General features: G+C 71.0%; 6 protein-coding genes across 11 annotated transcripts; 3 read left to right on the top strand and 3 right to left on the bottom strand.

The window, feature by feature from the left end:
- Positions 1–354: 354 nt before the first annotated feature.
- On the bottom strand, positions 355–1,345 carry TIMM10 (translocase of inner mitochondrial membrane 10). Its single transcript, XM_051777199.1, has 2 exons — positions 1,132–1,345; positions 355–616 (listed from the first exon to the last, which is right to left on the bottom strand). Exons 1-2 carry the CDS (start codon positions 1,200–1,202, stop codon positions 415–417), a joined length of 273 nt encoding a protein of 90 aa, XP_051633159.1. The 5' UTR covers positions 1,203–1,345; the 3' UTR covers positions 355–414.
- A 747-nt stretch (positions 1,346–2,092) lies between these two features.
- On the top strand, positions 2,093–5,591 carry SMTNL1 (smoothelin like 1). Its single transcript, XM_051777058.1, has 8 exons — positions 2,093–2,149; positions 2,845–3,517; positions 3,740–3,890; positions 4,084–4,117; positions 4,259–4,399; positions 4,925–5,027; positions 5,107–5,258; positions 5,352–5,591. The coding sequence occupies exons 2-8, from the start codon at positions 2,861–2,863 to the stop codon at positions 5,494–5,496; spliced, it is 1,383 nt and encodes a 460-aa protein (XP_051633018.1). The 5' UTR covers positions 2,093–2,149; positions 2,845–2,860; the 3' UTR covers positions 5,497–5,591.
- Positions 5,592–5,760: 169 nt separating this feature from the next.
- On the bottom strand, positions 5,761–7,831 carry UBE2L6 (ubiquitin conjugating enzyme E2 L6). 2 transcript variants are annotated; one of them, XM_051777168.1, is made up of 4 exons: positions 7,683–7,831; positions 6,827–6,916; positions 6,196–6,382; positions 5,761–6,124 (listed from the first exon to the last, which is right to left on the bottom strand). In XM_051777168.1, the coding sequence occupies exons 1-4, from the start codon at positions 7,701–7,703 to the stop codon at positions 5,961–5,963; spliced, it is 462 nt and encodes a 153-aa protein (XP_051633128.1). In that variant the 5' UTR covers positions 7,704–7,831; the 3' UTR covers positions 5,761–5,960. The 2 variants fall into 2 exon arrangements, with proteins under 2 accessions (XP_051633128.1, XP_051633127.1); XM_051777167.1 differs by having other exon boundaries at positions 6,827–7,006.
- On the top strand, positions 7,014–11,499 carry SERPING1 (serpin family G member 1). 2 transcript variants are annotated; one of them, XM_051777037.1, is made up of 9 exons: positions 7,014–7,249; positions 8,025–8,094; positions 8,267–8,336; positions 8,451–8,946; positions 9,051–9,188; positions 9,268–9,471; positions 9,602–9,744; positions 10,128–10,347; positions 10,801–11,499. In XM_051777037.1, exons 3-9 carry the CDS (start codon positions 8,268–8,270, stop codon positions 11,046–11,048), a joined length of 1,518 nt encoding a protein of 505 aa, XP_051632997.1. In that variant the 5' UTR covers positions 7,014–7,249; positions 8,025–8,094; position 8,267; the 3' UTR covers positions 11,049–11,499. The 2 variants fall into 2 exon arrangements, with proteins under 2 accessions (XP_051632997.1, XP_051632998.1); XM_051777038.1 differs by having other exon boundaries at positions 7,014–7,208.
- Positions 11,500–11,657: 158 nt separating this feature from the next.
- On the bottom strand, positions 11,658–14,559 carry YPEL4 (yippee like 4). 4 transcript variants are annotated; one of them, XM_051777095.1, is made up of 5 exons: positions 13,934–14,559; positions 12,916–13,224; positions 12,396–12,439; positions 12,184–12,213; positions 11,658–11,914 (listed from the first exon to the last, which is right to left on the bottom strand). In XM_051777095.1, the coding sequence occupies exons 1-5, from the start codon at positions 14,334–14,336 to the stop codon at positions 11,825–11,827; spliced, it is 876 nt and encodes a 291-aa protein (XP_051633055.1). In that variant the 5' UTR covers positions 14,337–14,559; the 3' UTR covers positions 11,658–11,824. The 4 variants fall into 4 exon arrangements, with proteins under 4 accessions (XP_051633055.1, XP_051633053.1, XP_051633051.1 ...); XM_051777093.1 differs by having other exon boundaries at positions 12,184–12,292; positions 13,971–14,536; XM_051777091.1 differs by lacking the exon at positions 13,934–14,559 and having other exon boundaries at positions 12,916–13,897.
- On the top strand, positions 14,550–17,385 carry CLP1 (cleavage factor polyribonucleotide kinase subunit 1). Its single transcript, XM_051777064.1, has 2 exons — positions 14,550–15,772; positions 16,584–17,385. Exons 1-2 carry the CDS (start codon positions 15,167–15,169, stop codon positions 17,253–17,255), a joined length of 1,278 nt encoding a protein of 425 aa, XP_051633024.1. The 5' UTR covers positions 14,550–15,166; the 3' UTR covers positions 17,256–17,385.
- The last annotated feature ends 366 nt before the right edge of the window (positions 17,386–17,751 follow it).

The raw sequence follows: 17,751 nt of genomic DNA on the forward strand, positions 1-17,751 counted from the left end.
CCCATCTGTGTGTCCCCAGCCAGGGCTGGGTGTCTTGGGGGTATCCGTGTGTGGGTGTCCCTGTGCCCTGTCCCTCCAGGGCTGTGTCCCTGTGCAGGGACCCTTGGCTGTCCCCTCCGGTGACCCCCAGTGCACACAGACAGGGAGGGGCTGAGCCCTGTCCCACCCCACTGGGGATTACAAGGGGCTCAGCCCGGCTCTGCCTAATCCAGGGGATTACACGGGCTGGGCCCGGCAGGGGGGGCACCCAGGGGTGCCCCCCACAAGGACACGGCACGTGGCAGCTGGGGACAGCAAGGGGGGGCTCCCAGCAGCAGCCACGGGCACCGCATACCCCAACACACGGCCACAGGGTGGGTTTGGGGGGCGAGGGGGCCCAGCACCCCCAGTTTATTGGGGTGCAGGTCGGGGGGCTCAGGCGCTGCCGCTGCCCTGCTGCATCCGCTTGAGCAGCTCCTCGTCCTGCAGCGACAGCTCCGTCAGCTTCTTGCCCATCCGCTCGTGCACCTCCAGGTACTTGGCCACGCACCGGTCCAGGCACACGCACTCCCCCTTGGACAGCTCCGACTCCTTGTACAGAGGCGGGACGCACTTGCGGTGGCACGCCTGGGTCATCCTGCACGGACCACACCGCGTCTGAGCCCCGCGGGACCCGGCCCCCCATCCCAGCGCCCCCTGTGCCCCGCCATCGCCACGCCCGGGACCCCCCCCACCCCAACACCCCCTGTACCCTCGTCACGGCCATCGCCAGCAGCCTCACCCCGCACCATCCCAGGACCCCAGTCCTGCACCCCAACACCTCCTGTAGCCCCTGTGATCGCCATCCCCGGCACCCCCAGACCCTGCACCCCGCAATTACCGCCCCGGGACACCGGCGTCCACATCTCCCCAAGATCCCCCGCACCACAACATTCCCCGTCACAGCCACCCCTAAGACCCCCCAATATGCCCCATCCTCGGGTACCTCCGATGCCCCTCCATTTCACAGGTGGCCTCTAGGACCCCGCGTACTCCCCTCCATCCCCAGCACCTCAGGGTCTCCCAGTGGCTCTGGCACCCCCCAGTGTCCCTCCAGCCATGGGTACCCCCCGGTACCCGCAGCACCCCAACGCCCCCCGCGGCGGGCCGCACCGGTTGTACATGTCGGCCATCATCTCAACCTCCAGCTCGGCCGCCAGCTGCTGTGCCCGCAGCGGGTCCATGGCGGCCGGCACCGGCTCGGATCGGCCCCGATCCCGATCCCGGTGTCGCTCGGCCCGGCCCCGCTCGGTTCGGTCCCGTCCGAACCCCCGGTTCCGCCCGGTCCCTGCAGGAACCACGTGGGCGCCGCGCTTCCGCCCACCCGCGCGGCGGCCCCGCCCCGCCGCCAGTCCCGGCCAATCGAGACCGGGGAAAGCGGGACCGGCCGTGCGTCCCGAGCGTTGATTGGGCATCGCGGGGGGAGGGCGCGGCCACGCCGGCGGCCGGGGCGGCGGGAGGGAAAGGCGCGCGCTCTGCCCGGCCTTTGCCCCGCTGGGGCGTGGCCAGGCCGGAGAGGGCGTGGCCAAGCCGAGGGGGCGTGGCCAGCGCCGGGACCGTCCCCGGGGCAGTCCGGGGGTCGCCGCGGGCTTTGCGACCCTCCGTGTTCCCCGCCTCGTGTCCCCCGCTCTGGGTCCCCACCGTGTCCCACCGCCCTGCCCGAGCTGTCCCCGTGTGCCCCATGTCCCCCCTGGAGCCTTTGCCCCCGGCGTTCCCCGTGTCCTCCACGTCCCTCCGTGTCCCTCCATGTCCCTCCGTGTCGCCCGTGAGCCCCGCGTCCCGCCGTGTTCCCCCGCGTGCCCCGTGTGTCCTCCCACTTCCCCCGTGTGTCTGTGACCCCCAGGTCTCCCTGTCCCTGCCCGAGGTGTCCCCTGCGTCCCCCCGGGCCCCCACGGCGCGGGCCCCACGTGTCACCCCGCGGGCTCCTTTGGGGTCGTCGCCGCTGTCCGGGTGGGCGTGTCGGCGCGTCCCCCCCCTCCCCAGCCGCGCCCCTGTGTCCGGCCTGACCCCACGCGTGCCCCGCGGGTGGGCGGTGAGTGAAGGCGGCACCTGCCCCCGGCCGGGTAAAAATAGCCCCGGGCGGGGGGGGTCGGGGCGCGGCGGGGGCGGCGGAGCGGGAACGGCCCGGAGGGTACGGGGAGAGGGGCTCCGGGGCGCTCCGGGGGGAACGGGGGGTACGCGGGGCGGGGAGTGGAGCGGGGAGCGGCCGGGAGGGTACAGGCCGGGGGGCACCCGGAGGGAGGCAAGGGAGATCGGAAGGGTTTTATAGGGGGGTCGGCGGTGGGAACTGGGGGGCCAGGAGGGGGCACGTGTGGTCACGGAGACACTGGGGATCGGGAGAAGCTGGGGGGGTGGCGGTAGGGGGTATGGGGGTGTCTGGAGGGGGCATGGAGGAGTCGGGAGGAGGTTATAGGAGCGTCGAGAGTGGGACACGTGGTGTCGGGAGAGGGACGTGGGGGGGTCGGGAGGGGGAATGGGGGCCCCAGACGTAATGGGGGTACAGTGGGCAGGAAGGGGTACAGCGGTGCTGACATGGGGCATGGGGGGAATGGGTAGTGGGGCAGGAGGGGAGTGGAAGGGTTGGTTTAGGGCATGGGGGGCTGGAGGAGGAGTGGGGGGCCCGGGCTGCAGTACTGGGGTGTCAGGATGAGTCATGGGGGAGTCTAGATGGGGGCAAATGGGATGCCCAAGATGGGGGAATGGGTGTACCGGGGCTGGAGGGGGGTATGAGGACAGGGGTAGGGTGGGGGTTAACAGGGCCGGGGGGCACGGGCAAGTGGGGGGGTCGTCGGGGGGCACCCCAGTGACAGCCCTGTCCCCCTGCAGCAGTGACCGCAGCAGCATGGAGGCCATGGGAGACGCCGACATTCCCACATCGGACCCCCCCACCTCGGACGCCCCCACTTCGAAAACACCCCCTCCAGGCACCCCCACCCCGGGCACCCCCGCCTCGGACACCCCCACTTCGAAAACCCCCACCCCGGGCACCCCCACCCCCGACACCTCTGCCTCGGACGCCCCCGCCTCGGACACCCCCGCCTTGGACACCCCCACCTCGGACACCCCCACTTCGAAAACCTCCACCTCGGGCACCCCCACCCCCGGCACCCCCTCCCCGGACACCTCGACCCCTGGCACCCCCACTCGCGGTAGTCCCACCCCGGACACCCCTCCTGACCCCCCCGCGGGGCCGGCAGCGGGCAGCGGGGAGGCGACAGCCCCGCAGGGTGCGGGGGAACCCCGCGGAGCGGAGGGCGAGGGGCGAGACACGGAGGGTGACGGGACGGACACGGGGGGCTCAGAGGGGTGCGCGGGGGGAGAGGCTGCCGGGGATGGCGGGGCAGAAGCACCCAGGGGTGCCAGAGGCGATGCCGGGGAGACCGGGGATGGCGAGGGCGATGCCGGGGCAGGGACAGCCGGGGACACCGGGGTGGGCACCGAAGGGGGTGCCGGGGGCGAACCGGTGCCGGCAGCAACGGGCAGCACCCGGGGCCGGCAGGTGAGGCAGGGGGGCACGATGAGGGGGAGGGACACAGCCAGGGGAGGGCAGGTGCGGTGGGGATGGGGACACAGCCAGGGATGGGGACAGGGGTGACTTCACCGGGGCGGGGTGACAGTGCCAGGAGCGGGGTGACAGTGTCAGGAGCAGGGTGACAGTGCCAGGGACATTGTGTAAGTGACAGTGCCCGCGCTGGCACTGCCACCCCTGCTGTGCCCACAGGAGCCCACTTGGCATCAGGACGAGGACGAGGAGCTGTGGCCTGAGTTTCCCCCGTGCTCGTCCCCAGAGGGGGCCACCAGCCCCACATCCCCCACCTCTCCTGTGTCCCCCACATCCCCCACGTCCCCAGCATCCCCCACGTCCCCCACAGGTAAGAGCCGTGCAGGCAATGGCACCTGAGTGCCCTGGGGTCGCCTCTGTCCCACACAGTGTCCTTCGCCCCCATGGGGTCCTCTGCAGGAACCCCATGTCCCCTCCCCATGGGGAAGGACCTTTAGCCCCAGGGGTGCCCCAGCATTTAGGTGCCCCCTCCCACCCCTCTGACCCCTCCTCTCTCCTTGCAGCTGGCACCACCGATGGCACAGAGGGTGGTAAGAGGTGAGTGTCCCCACGGGTGGCACCCCAATACCCCACCCCACGGGTGGCACCCCACGGCCCCACATTCAGGGCTGTACCCCCCCGTGAGTGGCACCCGCCGTGGTGCCTCAGCCCACCCGCGGGTCCCCCGTGTGCCCACAGGGGTGCTCCAGCGGGGGGGCCGCGGGGCCGGGCACCCCCTGGTTCGGCGGGGCAGAGACCGAGGCTGGAAGGGGCCGGGGGGAGGCCACGTGTGGGGTCCCGCGCGTATGGACGCAGTGCCATCCTGGAAAAGTTTGGAGGGTGAGGAGGGCCTGGCCCCACGGGGGGCACGGGGGAACATGGGAAAATGGGGGGGCATTGGGGGACTGGAGGGTGGGGGGGACGGGGGCTATGGGACAGTGGGGTGGGTGGGTGCATGGAGCAGTGGTGGTGTTTGGGGACCGACCACAGGGCGATGGAAGGTGGGGGGGAATTGGGGGACAATGGAGGGGGGGATGGGACAGTGGGGGTATTGGGGGACAGTGGGGGGGGCATGGGAGAGGGACGGTATTGGGGGGCTCAGGGCAATGGCACAGTGGGTTCATGGGGGATGTGGGGGTCTGTGGGACAGTGTGGGTATTGGGGGGGGGTATGAGGAAATGTAGGGTAGGAAGGGAATGGGGGGTGCATAGAGCAGGGTGGATGTGGGACAGAGGGGCAATGTGGCCATGGGGGGTACATGGGGCAGTGGGGTGTTGGGGGCCCAGGGTCCTGGGGCAATGAGGTCTGGGGGCTTCCTACGGGGGGCAGGGGGGTATGAGGGTCCCACGTCCCGGGTCCCCCCAGTGCCGCCACGGGGCCGGCCCCACACCTGCGGCGGTCGGGTGGGGCCGCCACGGTCAAGACGATGCTCCTGGAGTGGTGCCGCGCCCGCACCCGCGGGTACCCGGTGAGCGCGGGCAGGGGGGGGGCGGAGGGGGTGGCTGGGGAGGACCCGGGGGGGCGGCCTGACCCCCCCGCCCGCGCAGAACGTGGACGTGCAGAACTTCTCCGGGAGCTGGGGCAGCGGCCTGGCCTTCTGCGCGCTCCTGCACAGCTTCTTCCCCGACGCCTTCGACTTCGGTGCCCTCGAGCCCGACGACCGCCGGCACAACTTCGCCCTGGCCTTCGCCACCGCCGAGTGCGTGAGCGCAGCCCCGGCCCTCCCCGGGTCCCCTCCGGCCCTTCCCGGACCCCCCCCCGGCCCCGGTGACGGGCGTGTCCCTCCCTGCAGGGAGCGGGCGGGCTGTGCTCCGCTGCTGGAGGTGGAGGACATGGTGCGGCTGCCGGTGCCCGACGCCAAGTGTGTGTACACGTACGTGCAGGAGCTGTACCGCTGCCTGGTGGCCAAGGGGCTCGTGAAGACCAAGAAGCGCTGAGGGGGTCCCCCACCAGTGCCACCCCCAACCTTGTCCTCTGCCTTGTCCCCCAGCACTAAAGGTCATGGTGCCAGGCAGTGGTGGCCTCATATCTGGAAGGGGGGATGTGGGCACAGGGGCGCTGGCACTGAGTGTCTGTGGGGGCACAGCCCTGGCTCTGCCACCGGCAGGGTGACATTCCCCCCAGGGCTGGCACACGGGGGGCAGCACCTCCCGGAGGCTCCCACCCTCCCCGTGAGGTATCACGGAGCCAGAGCGGGTGTTGGAGCAAATTTATTGCCTTATGTACAGGGGGGCAGCTCTTGTGGGGGGCCAGCTGTTGTGGGGGGGCCAGGACCCCCTTCACGGTGCCAGGGGGGACCCCGATGCCCAAGGTCCAGCGCCGAGGCAGGGGTGATGCCAGGGCCAGCCCTGGCTGGCATAGGGAAGGAGAGGGGAAGCCGAGGTGCCCCCGGGTGGGGGGGTCAGGGGCCGGGGGGGTCGGGGCGCGGCTCGGCGTGGAGCCGGGTGTGTTCCTGTGCCCGGCGCCGGAACTCCTCGGGGTGCTCCTGCAGCTCCCGGGCCAGGTCTGGCCGCAGCACCCGCTGGGAGTCGGGGCTGTCCAGCAGCAGCAGCAGGTCCTGCAGCACTGCGGGAACGGGGGGGGGGAAGTCAGGGGGGCACCCCCAGTGCTGCGCCCCCCGGCCCCTCGGTGCCCACCTTGGATGGCGCGGGTGGTGGGTGCCCAGTGCTCGTGGGTGGTGAGGAGCTGGCAGACGCGACCCTCAGGGTCCACGCCGGGATGGTAGATGGGGGTGCGGAGGGTGGCACGGGGTGGCTCCAGCGGGTGCCGCGGGGAGAAGGTCAGCTCGAAGCGGAAGGCACCCACGTTGTACGGGGGGGTGTTCTGCTGGGGTAGGGGGGACACCTCAGCCCCTCAAGTCACAGCATTATCTGTCGGGGGGATCCCTGTCCAACCCTGATATACCCAGTGCCTCCCGTGGAGAAACACCACCACCCACCCCCCGGCAGCCCCTCAGGAGGGGAACCTCCTCCCAGTGTCCCCAGCCCAGGGCCCCAGGCTGTCCCCCAGTAGTGCCCCCAGAGGGACCCTCCCCAATTCTGCCCTAATAGGGACCCTCACTCAGTGTCCCCAGGAGACACCCCACGCCCCCGGGTCCCAAGGGTTACCCCCAACACCCCCCATGCCCTCATGGGCCCATCTCCCCTCCAGGGCCCCTGTGTCCCCGTAGTTCCCCCATGCCCCCCACGCCCAGGGGACCCCACACACCCCCCCAGCCTCTCGCTGCCCAGGACTCCCCCACAGCCCCCCGTGCCCCTCGTCACGCACGGGCAGCAGGAGCCCTTCCCAGCGCCGCACGTTCCGGTCCATCGGCCGCACGTCTCGGGCCCCCTCCCAGCCCCGCACCTCCTCCAGCTCCTGCGGGACGGGAGAGGGGTGGCTGGGGCCGTCCGGGACACGCCTCCAGGGACAGGGCTGCACCCCAAAACACCCCTCCGCAGGCTCGTCCTGGGCGGGGCAGCACGTGGAACACAGCTCGATGGGCGGGGATTCCCCATGGACCACGCCTTTGTGGGCGGTGGTTTCCATAGAATACGCCCTTATGGGCGGGGGGGTCTCCTTCATGGACGCGCCTCTTGGGTGCGGCCACTACAGACCACGCCCTGACGCGGAACGGTCCCCGCCGGGGAAACGAAACAGGAGTGCGCAAGGAGGGTTTGGCACCCCCGGCACCGAAAACCCTCCACGCCGGTACTGCCTCCCCCGCACCCTGGCACCGGGACCCCCTCACCGGCACTGACACCCCCCCAGCACCGCCTCTCCTGCACCCCGGCACCGGGACCCCCGCACCGGCACCGGGACCCCCAGCACCGCCTCTCCCGCACCCCGGTACCGGGACCCCCGCACCAGCACTGACACCCCCTAGCACCTCTTCTCCCGCACTGGCACTGACACCCCCAGCACTGCTTCTCCCGCACCCCGGCACCGGGACCCCCGCACCGGCACTGACACCCCCAGCACCGCTTCTCCCGCACCGGCACTGACACCCCCAGCACCGCTTCTCCCGCACCGGCACTGACACTCCAGCACCGCTTCTCCCGCATCCCGGGACCGGGACCCCCACACCGCCCGCTCCGGTGCGGACACAAGGACCCCCCCTGGTCCTAGTTCCCCCGGACCCCACCTTGGTGATCCTCACGGCCATGGTGATCGGTGCCCGGTGCCACGGGGACGGGCTCCGCGGGATCACGCCCCGCGGCGGGCGGGACGAGATTCTCCGGCCGCACACCCGGGACGAGCAGACGGGTCTGTGACGGCCGGGGACATCCGCCACCCGGGGCTCCCGGTGGCCGTGGGTGACAGGAGCGCCGCCCCGCCCCGTCCAGCGGGTGCCTGACGGGGGCAGAGCGGGACGCGGGGCCGCATCCCGCCTCCTCGGCTGCCCCCAGAACCGCCCCGCCCGTCCCACCCCGGCTGCCCCCGCACTCCCGGCTGATTTACGGGAACCTCCTTAATCTTTAACCAGGCAGGGCCGGAGCCGGCCAGATCCCCCGGCGCCCGCTGGACACGCAGGGACCGACCTGCCGGGCACCCAGGTGGGCCCGGGGCGCTGCCTCCTCCCGACCCCCGGGGGGGCAGAATGGGGGCAGCCCGGGGTGGATGGGGGCGCACGGGGTGGGGATACAGGCGTACAGGGAGTGAGGATGCAGGTGCCGGGGTGGGGGTGCAGGGTGTCTGTCCTGCCCTTGACCTGTGCCCTCCCACCAGGATGCCCACCATGACACTCTGGCTGCCCCTGGCATGGCTGGTGGCCACAGCCACGGCCACTGTCAGCCCGGTAAGTGTGCCCCAGGAACACAGGCTCCCTGTGCCCAGTGCCCCTCTGTCTCCCCTCATCTAAGCTGCCCACCCAGGTGCACCCTGCCCCCCTCACCCAGGTCCCTGTACCCAGGTGCCCACTCTGGAGGCCTCTCCCAGCGGAGCGAAGCTGCTCACACAGCCCCCGACACCACCAGTGCCCCCCCATCCTGCCACGGCCCCCCCGCAGGATGTGGGGGCACCTGTCCTGCCTATGCCCACCCCCCATGCCCACCCCGAGAGGCTGCCTGGCTGGGATGCCCCTCAAGGGGCCACGGATGCCCCCAGCCCCACAGAACCCAAGAGAGCCCCTGAGGAGCCGGGAACCACAGCCTACGGGACCACGGCTGTGCCCACGCCTGGCACCACTCAGGGACCCCCAGGCACCACCGCCCCGCCGTGCCCCGGGGACGAGGAGCCGGCCGAGGCCTGCGGGGAGCCCACGGGGGAGCAGCGAGCGGCCGTGGCCGAGGCGCTGGGCACCTTCGCCCTCCGCTTCTACCAGCACATGGCCGAGGCCGCCCGGCCCGACGCCAACCTCCTCTTCTCCCCCATCAACGTTGCCACGGGGCTCTCGCACCTGCTGCTGGGTGAGGGGCTGCCCGCAAGCACCGGCACTGCTGTGGGCACCGCCTGTGTCCCCCCGGGGCTGTCCCACGCGGGGCACCTCACCCAGCTTCCCCTGTGCCCGCAGGTGCCCGTGGCGAGACCCGCGAGCGGCTGGGCGCCCTCCTGGCGTACCCGCCGGGGCTGGGCTGCGTGCACGGCGCCCTGCAGCAGCTGGCTGGCTCGCCCGGCCTCTTCTCGGCCGCCCAGATCTTCCACCACCCAGGTGAGTTGGGCGCCGGGTGCCGGCGGGGCGCTGCCGCCGGGTGGGTGCAGGGTCGACGCCGACCGTGCCTGCCACGCAGAGCTGCGCCTCCGGCCCCGCTTCCTCAACGACTCCCTGCGCTTCTACGGCGCCCGCCCGCGCGCCCTGAGCGGCAACGAGAGCCTGGACCTGCAGAGCATCAACGCCTGGGTGCGGGAGGCCAGCGAGGGGCTGCTGCCCGCCCTGCTGCCCGCGCTGCCCCCGCAGCCCCGCCTGCTGCTGCTCGGCGCCGTCCACCTTCGCGGTACGGCCCCACCGCCGCGCCCGTCCGTGCCCACCCGGGACGCACCGGGGATGGGGCGTGCGGCCGAGGCTGCCCCGCGCAGTCCCCCCGGTGTCCCCCGCCCCTCAGCCCCGGTGCCGTGTCCCCGCAGCCGCCTGGCGCACGCCCCTGGATCCCGAGCAGACGGTGCCGCTGCCCTTCCTGCGCCCCGGGCGCCCCCCAGTTGAGGTGCCCACCATGACCAGCACCAAGTACCCAGTGGCCTCGTTCACCAACTCCCGCCTGCAGGTCCAGGTACCCCTGCTGGGACAGGGATGGGGGTCTAGGGGGTCACTGCCGGGCACTGTGAGGGCTGTGGGGTCACTGCTGGGCACTGGGAGGACTGTAGGGTCACTGCCCGGCCCGGGCGGCCTAATGGGTCACTGCTAGGGGTGGGTAAAGGCATGATGTCACTCCAGCGGCTCTAGGGAGGGATGCCAGGCTGTGACATCATTCCTGTGGCACTCAGGGAGGATGCCAGGCTGATGGCAGTGCCCTGGCACTGAAAGGGGCACCAGCCGTGACCTCACTCCCCCGGGGCTGGGGGAATGCCAGGCTGGGACCTCACTGGTGGCACTGGGGGGTGCCGGTCTGTGGGGTCCCCGGTGGTGGCCCTGAGTCAGGGGTCCGTCCCGCAGGTGGGGAGGCTGGAGCTGAGCGATGGGCTGAGCCTGGTGGTGCTGCTGCCGCGGGGGCCCCTGGGGGCGCTGGAGACCCTGGAGCGGTCACTGGACCCCCCCACCTTCCTGGCCCTGCTGCGGCGGGCGGCCCAGACGCCCCCCCGGGCCACCGCGTTGGCCCTGCCCCGGATGCACCTCGACCTCACCCTGGACGTGGTGCCCCTGGTCCACGACATGGGTAAGGACACCTCACCACGAGGGCTGGGTGGGCTGAGGGTGACATTGCTCCCTGCAGGATGTCACGGGCTCCTCCCCTGCAGGTCCCTTTCCCCACTGTCCCCAATGTCCCCGGTGTCCCCAAGGTACCTTTGGTTTCCCCTGGGTCCCCCCGTGTCCCCGTGCCCCTGGTGTCCCCCATGTCCCCAGTGCCCTGCTGTGCCCTGATGCCCCCAGCACCCCTATATTATCCCCCATATTATCTCGGGTCCCCAGTGCCCCAAATATCCCCGTTCTCCCTGGCGTCCCCGGTGTGCCTCTGGGGTCTCCTCCATCCTCATCGTCCCGATGTCCCCGCACCCCTGTGTCCCTGACCCCCGGGTTTCTCCGGGTCCCTTGTGCCCCCGGGTGCCTGCCTTCGGTGTCCCCTCGCCGCCGTGTCCCGCGGGGGTGACCGTGAGCCCGTGTGCCGCAGACTTCGGGCTGTTCCTGGACGCGGAGCTGTGCGGGCTGGCGGAGGGCCCGGCCGCGGTGGACGAGGCGCGGCACCGGGCGGTGCTGGCGCTGGACGAGGCGGGCGTGGAGGCGGCGGCTGCCATGGCCACCTCGGTGGCGCGCTCGGCGCTGGTGCTGGAGGCGCTGCGCCCCTTCCTCTTCGTCCTCTGGCACGACGCCAGCGAGGTGCCCGTCTTCATGGGCCGCCTCAGAGACCCCCGGCCCTGACCCTCCCCCTCCCGTCCCTCCCCTCCCTCCTCTCATCCCTCCGTCCTTCCCTCCTGCCTCCTCCTCGCCCTCCTCCCTCCATCCCTGCCTTCTCCTCTCCCTCCGTCCCTCCCTCTCTCTCTCCCTTACCCCTTTCCTCTCTCCCTCTCTCCATCCCTTGTCCCTCCTTCCACTCCTCCCTTCCTCCCTCCGCCCGTCCAACCACCGTCCAGCTCCATCCTTCCCTCTCCTTTCCCTCCCTCCCTGCTTCCTCCCTCTCTCCCTCCAGTTCTCCCTCCCTCTTTCCCCCCTCCCCCCCCATCTCCCCGCTTTCCCCGTCCATCTCCCCACCCTTCCCCCGCCCCAGTTCCCCAGGGTACCAGAGGGTCCCTGCTCCTCCCGCGCCTCAGTTTCCCCACCAGCTGGGGGTCCCAATAAAGATTCCGAGCCCCTCACTGCTCCTGTGCATGGGGAGGGGGCGCGGGGGAGGGGGGAGGGCACACCGGGGCTCTCAGGGACCCCCACTCTGTGCCAGTGTGCCCGCGGGTCCCCGGTTGTGTGCTCGGTGTCACCCCAGGGTGAGCCAGGGGTGGTGGCGGCACCGGGGGCAGGTGACACCCAGCGCCTTCCTAAAAAAAAAAAGCCTTTATTGCCCTAGAAAAGCCCCGCAGCCCCCGCTGCTGGGGACGGGCACTGCGACCGGGTGGGGCACGGGGAAGGTGCAAAGGACGGGTTCACCCAGTGCCAGCCCCACAACGTGCCCCCACGTGCCCCCCAGTCCCAGCCGTGTCCCCGCGTCAGTCCCAGCCGTTCTCCTTCACCATGTGTGACATCTCGATGATGAACTTCCCCTCCTTGTACTTCTGGCTGCTTTCGAAAGCCTGTTCCTGGGGGAGGGGGGGGGGGGCGGTGTCAGCCCCCCGCACCCCAACGGGGGCACTCGGGGTGCTGCCTTCCCCCAGGGCTTGGGGGTGTCCTCAGCGAAGGTTTGGGGTGGCCAGGGGGGGCCCATTTGGGCCACCCAGAAAAGGGGTTCGGGGTGTCTGGGGCAGCACCCACAGGGTGTGTTTGGAGTGCCCAGGGGTGTCCGGGGCAGGGGTTGGGGATCCCGGGCGGTGCCCGCAGGGGATGGCGGTGCCAGCGCAGGGGCACTCACGTATTTCCAGCCCAGCGTGGTCTTGCAGCTCTGGCAGAAGATGTCGGCCACCGAGTGCAGCCCCGTCAGCAGCAGGCGCTGCTCAGCCGGGCCACAGCCCACGTTCACCCTGCGCCGAGAGCAGGGTGTTCCACGGGCACGGCAGCCAGCCCAGGGTCCCCCGGGGACCCCCCCCCACCCCGCCACCGTCCCCGGGGTCCACCAGTACTCACACGGAGTTGAACAGGTAGGCACGGCCATGGCTGCCCTGGAAGGACTGGGGGGACACGGCCAGAGTCACTGGTCAGCCTCTCACCTCCCTCGGTCCCCCTCCCTCCACGTCCCCTGTGCCCCCCGCGTGCCCCCACCCTGCTGCATTGCCACCCTGCCAGCCCCGGGGACGCAGCGGGGGGACACCTGTCCCCCTGGGGACACTGAGGGGGAGACGGTCACCTCCACGGGAGCGCCACGGGGGACACCTGCCACCCCCAGGGCACCGTGTGAGGTGAGGCTTCCTGCCCTGGGGCAACAGTGGCCACCGTGGGAATGTCCTGGGGACACCAGACGGGGATACCTGCCACGCCAGGGGCACCATGGGGGGGGGGGGCGCTGGCTGTCCCAGTGCCACCTTGGGGAGAGGCTCAACACCCCGGGGACACGGTGAGGGTGACACCCGCTGTCCTGCCCCCCTCCCCCCCGGGGGACACTGCAGGATGTCCCGCGGGGGGACAGTCCCCATCCCGGCAGTGGCACCTTGGAGATGAGCTCCTCGTGGCGGGCCAGGTGCGCCCGGCAGTGCACGCAGCTGTAGGTGCGGTGGGAGCGCGGCAGGTAACTGCGGAAGGTGCGGGGGGGCAGGCGGGCGGCGGGGGGCAGGCGGCGGCGGGGCGGGGGCGGCATGGCCGGGGGCAGCGCCCCGGGGGGCACCGCGCAGCCCCCGCACAGCCGCTCGCAGGGGAAGCAGCGCAGCAGCGCGCCCAGAGCCGCCGTCCCGCCCGGCCGCGCTCGGGGGCCTCCGCCGGGCCCCCCCGGCAGAAGGAGGCGGGAAAGGTGGGGGGCGGCCTGCGGAGGGGGAAAAGGGGGCGGTGAGGCGGAGCGGGGGGAGACGACGGGACTGCTGGATCCAGATCCCCGATCGCCCAGGCTGAGACCGGGCGGCTCGCGGTAGGAGTGAGGGGCAGTACCCCGGGGGGCAGCGGGAAAGGGGGGGGAGAGGGAGGCCCGAGGGACAGGGGAAGGATGGCGGGGGGGGGTCCCAAGCGGGGTTTGGGGTCCCTTCTCGAAACGCCTGGGAGTCCCTGGGGAGTGGGAGTCCCGAGGGGGGGGAGATTGGGGATTCTGGGGGGAAAAGATTAGGGGTCCCGGGGGGGGAGACTGGGGGTCCCGAGGAGGAGAGATTGGGGGTCCCCAGGGGGGATGATGGGGGGACATGAGGGGGAGAATTGAGGATACCGGCAGGGGGAGAATTCCTGATGAGGAATGATGGGGGTCCCGAGGAGGGGAATTGGAGATCCCGAGGAGCGATGATGGGGGTCCCGAGGGATGATAATGGGGGTCCTAGCGGGTAGATTGTGGGTCCCGGGGGGGTATGACGGCGGTCTCCGGGAGGAGACAGGGTGCCGGGTAGGGGCATATTTGGGGGAGCGGGGCAGCAGGACGGGGATACCGCCAGGGGGGGGCAATCTCAGGAACGCTGGGGTGCACGACGGGGGGCTCGGTGGGGCTTTGGGGGTCTCGGGGGAGGGCACGATGGGGGCCCCGAGGGGGGTACCGGCTTCCGTGCGTTCCCGGGGGCCGGGGCCGCTCACCGCCCGCCGCTGTCCCCGCTGCCGCTGTCGCCGCTGTCCCCGGGGCGGGCGCGGGGGGGGCCCTGCGTGCCCGGGGGCCGCATCGCGGCACCGTGACTCATCCCGCGGCCGTGACGTCACCGCCCGCCACCGCGGCCGTGACGTCACCGCCCGCCCCTCCGACGTCAGCGCGGCCGCCGAGGATGCGCTGCGGCCGCCGGCACCCCCCGGTCCCACCGTCTGTCCCCCGGTCCCACCGTCTGTCCCCGTGTTCTGCCTTGTCCTCCGTGTTCCCCATGTCCCTGCGGACCCCGCGTACCTCGGCATCTCCCGGTCCCCCCATGGCCCCCATTTCCCCATGTCTCCCGTGTCCATAGTGTCCTCCATGTCCCCCCTCGTGTCCCCCTACATCTCCCAGTCCCCTCGTGTCTCTATGTCCCCCGTTTCCCTCATTTTCTCGTGTACCCCGTGTCCATCATGTCCTCCATGTCCCACCACGTCCCCGTGTCGCCCTATGTCTCCCCTGTCCCTATGTCCTTGTGTCCCTATGTTCTGCCTTGTCCTCCCAGTCCCCCCCATCCCTATGTCCCCCATGTCCATCCTGTCCTCCATGTCCCACTGTTCCCCCCGGTCCCCGTGACCCGCCGTGTCCCCGTGTTCTGCCTTGTCCCCCTGTGTCCCTGCGTGTCCTCTGTGGCCCCCTGTGTCCCCCGTGTCCCCCATGTCCCCCCCTGTCTCCCGGTCCTCCTGTGTCCTCCATGTCCCCCCGTGTCCCTCGTGTCCCCTCTGTCCCCTCATGTCCCCCGCGACTCCCCCCCCCGCTCGGTCGCCCCCTGGGGGCACGAAAATGAGATGTAAATCAGGCGAGATGAAGGGGGGGGCGGGACTGCGAGTAAATCCCATGCAAACGACATGCGAACGATCCCGGGAGCCAACCCGAGGGATCGGGGGAGGTGGGGGGACACAGGGACTGCAATGAGATGCAAATGAGAGGGCGGAATGCAGACAGGCACACGTATACGCGTACAAAACGCAAACGATATGCAGATGAGATGCAAACGAACCACGGCTCCCCCGCCCACGTGACCCGAGCGCCTCACGTGATTAGGGAGCGCCACGTGACGCGGGCGCCCCGCGCTCCCGCTGTCGCGTCGCTCTGACGCCACTTCCGGCGCGACGGCGGCGGGCGCCGGTACCGGGAGCCCCGGGGCGGTGTCATGGCGGACGACGGCGGCGAGGAGAAGAAGCAGGTGGCCAAGTTCGAGCTGGAGCGGGAGACGGAGCTGCGCTTCGAGGTGGAGGCGGCGCAGACGGTGCAGCTGGAGCTGCTGACCGGAATGGCCGAGGTGTTCGGCACCGAGCTCACCCGCAACAAGAAATTCACGTTCGACGCGGGCGCCAAGGTGGCCGTGTTCACGTGGCACGGCTGCACCGTGCAGCTCAGCGGCCGCACCGAGGTGGCCTACGTGTCGCGGGACACGCCGATGCTGCTGTACCTGAACACGCACACGGCGCTGGAGCAGATGCGGCGCCAGGCCGAGCGCGACGACGAGCGCGGCCCCCGCGTGATGGTGGTGGGACCCACCGACGTGGGCAAGACCACCGTGTGCCGCCTGCTGCTCAACTACGCCGTGCGCCTGGGCCGGCGGCCCACGTTCGTGGAGCTGGACGTGGGGCAGGGCTCGGTGTCCATCCCCGGCACCATGGGCGCGCTGTACATCGAGCGCCCCGCCGACGTGGAGGAGGGCTTCTCCCTCCAGGCCCCCCTCGTCTACCACTTCGGCTCCACCACGCCCGGCACCAACATCAAACTCTACAACAAGGTGAGCGCCGGAGGAGATCCTCCCCCCCGCCGGGGGCTGTGGGAGCGATCCCTGTGCCCCGGGATGCGGGGAGGGCGGCGGGGGGACGGGCGTGGAGGAGCCCCTCCGGGGAGGGGAGAGGGGCTGAGGGGCCACGGCTGGGCTGTTCCCTGCCCCAAGCCCCCAGGCTGGGGGGATCTGAGCGCCCAGGGGGGCTGTCTGGGGACAGAACCCTGACCTGGCTGCAGCCCTGGGGACAAGGCCTGGCTCTGCCGCCCTGGTGCAGTCACTCCTCCCCAGCTGGGGGGAGGGAAGTGCAGAGGAGGATGTGAAGCTGATGAGGGAACGGGAGGACCTCCCCTGTGCAGACAGGCTGGGAGAGGGGCGGCTGTTCAGGCTGGGGAGGAGGAGGTTGTGTGGGGACCCCAGAGCAACCTCCCAGTATCCGAAGGGACTCTTCCCCAGGAACTGGAGTCACAGGAGAAAGGGAAGCAGGTTCACACTGACAGAGGGGAAATTTGGGCTGGATATTGGGAAGAAATGCTTCCCTGTGAGAATGGTGAGACACTGGAAGTTGCCCAGGGGAGGGTGAGGCTGTGCCCCATCCCTGGAAGTGTCCGAGGCCAGGCTGGACAGGGCTTGGAGCAACCTGGGCTAGTGGAAGCTGTTGGGGTCAGGATGGGATGATCCTTAAAGTCCCTTCCAACCCTTAACACTCCATGATTTTTCCCTGGGGTGACTGCCCAGAATCAAGGCATTGAGTGGGTACCGAAGGACCTGGGGTGGGATAGGGGGGTGACCCCCCCCCCACCCGTGACCGCTGTGCCTGCAGATCACGTCCCGCCTGGCCGACGTGTTCAACCAGCGGTGTGAGGTGAACCGGCGCGCCTCCGTCAGCGGCTGCGTCATCAACACCTGCGGCTGGGTCAAGAGCTCGGGCTACCAGGCCCTGGTCCACGCCGCCTCCGCCTTCGAGGTGGACGTGGTGGTGGTGCTGGACCAGGAGCGCCTGTACAACGAGCTGAAGCGTGACCTGCCGCACTTCGTGCGCACCGTGCTGCTGCCCAAGTCCGGCGGCGTGGTGGAGCGCTCCAAGGACTTCCGCCGGGAGTGCCGGGACGAGCGGATCCGCGAGTACTTCTACGGCTTCCGGGGCTGCTTCTACCCGCACGCCTTCGACGTCAAGTTCTCCGACGTCAAGATCTACAAGGTGGGCGCGCCCACCATCCCGGACTCGTGCCTGCCACTGGGCATGTCGCAGGAGGACAACCAGCTGAAGCTGGTGCCAGTGACACCGGGGCGGGACATGGTGCACCACCTACTGAGCGTCAGCACGGCCGACGGCCCTGATGACAACATCTCGGAGACCAGCGTGGCCGGCTTCATCGTGGTCACCGGTGTCGACCTGGAGCGCCAGGTCTTCACCGTGCTGTCCCCGGCACCGCGGCCCCTGCCCAAGAACTTCCTGCTCATCATGGACATCCGCTTCATGGACCTCAAGTAGGGGGGGCAGCCGGGTGTGAGCCCCCTCTCCTGGGCGCGTGCCCCCCTAATTCCTCCCGGCAGTGCACCCACCCTCTGCTTTTATACTGTTTTGTACGGTTTGATATTAAATCTGGAAGCCCTTTGCTGTCGGTCAGTGTCGGTGGAGCGGGAGGGCAGGGGGAGTTCCCAGGGGTCGTGCGGTACGGTCCCCGCGCTCCCCGCGCCCGCAGTGCGCCGGTCCGTGCGCGTGTCCGTGTCCCCCCACGCCTCCCCGCGGTGGTATGTCCCGCGCATGCGCCGCGGCCCCAAGCCCGCCATGCCCATGTCCCGCTGCTCCGGCCCTCCCCGCGCGCGCATGCGCGTCTCCGTTCCCGGGGCGGGGCGCGGCGGGGCGGTGGCCAATGGCGGGTGCGCTCGGCGCGCACGCGCGCTCGGGTCGGCCCCGCCCCGCCCGCCCGGAGCCGCCGCCGCCGCCGCCGACCGTGTCCGGAGCTGCCGCGCGCGGCCTCCCGCTG

Source organism: Manacus candei, unplaced genomic scaffold (genome assembly GCF_025592945.1).
Source record: "Manacus candei isolate 608988 ecotype Guabito, Panama unplaced genomic scaffold, ASM2559294v1 h1tg000009l, whole genome shotgun sequence".
NCBI classification, from domain to species: domain Eukaryota; kingdom Metazoa; phylum Chordata; class Aves; order Passeriformes; family Pipridae; genus Manacus; species Manacus candei.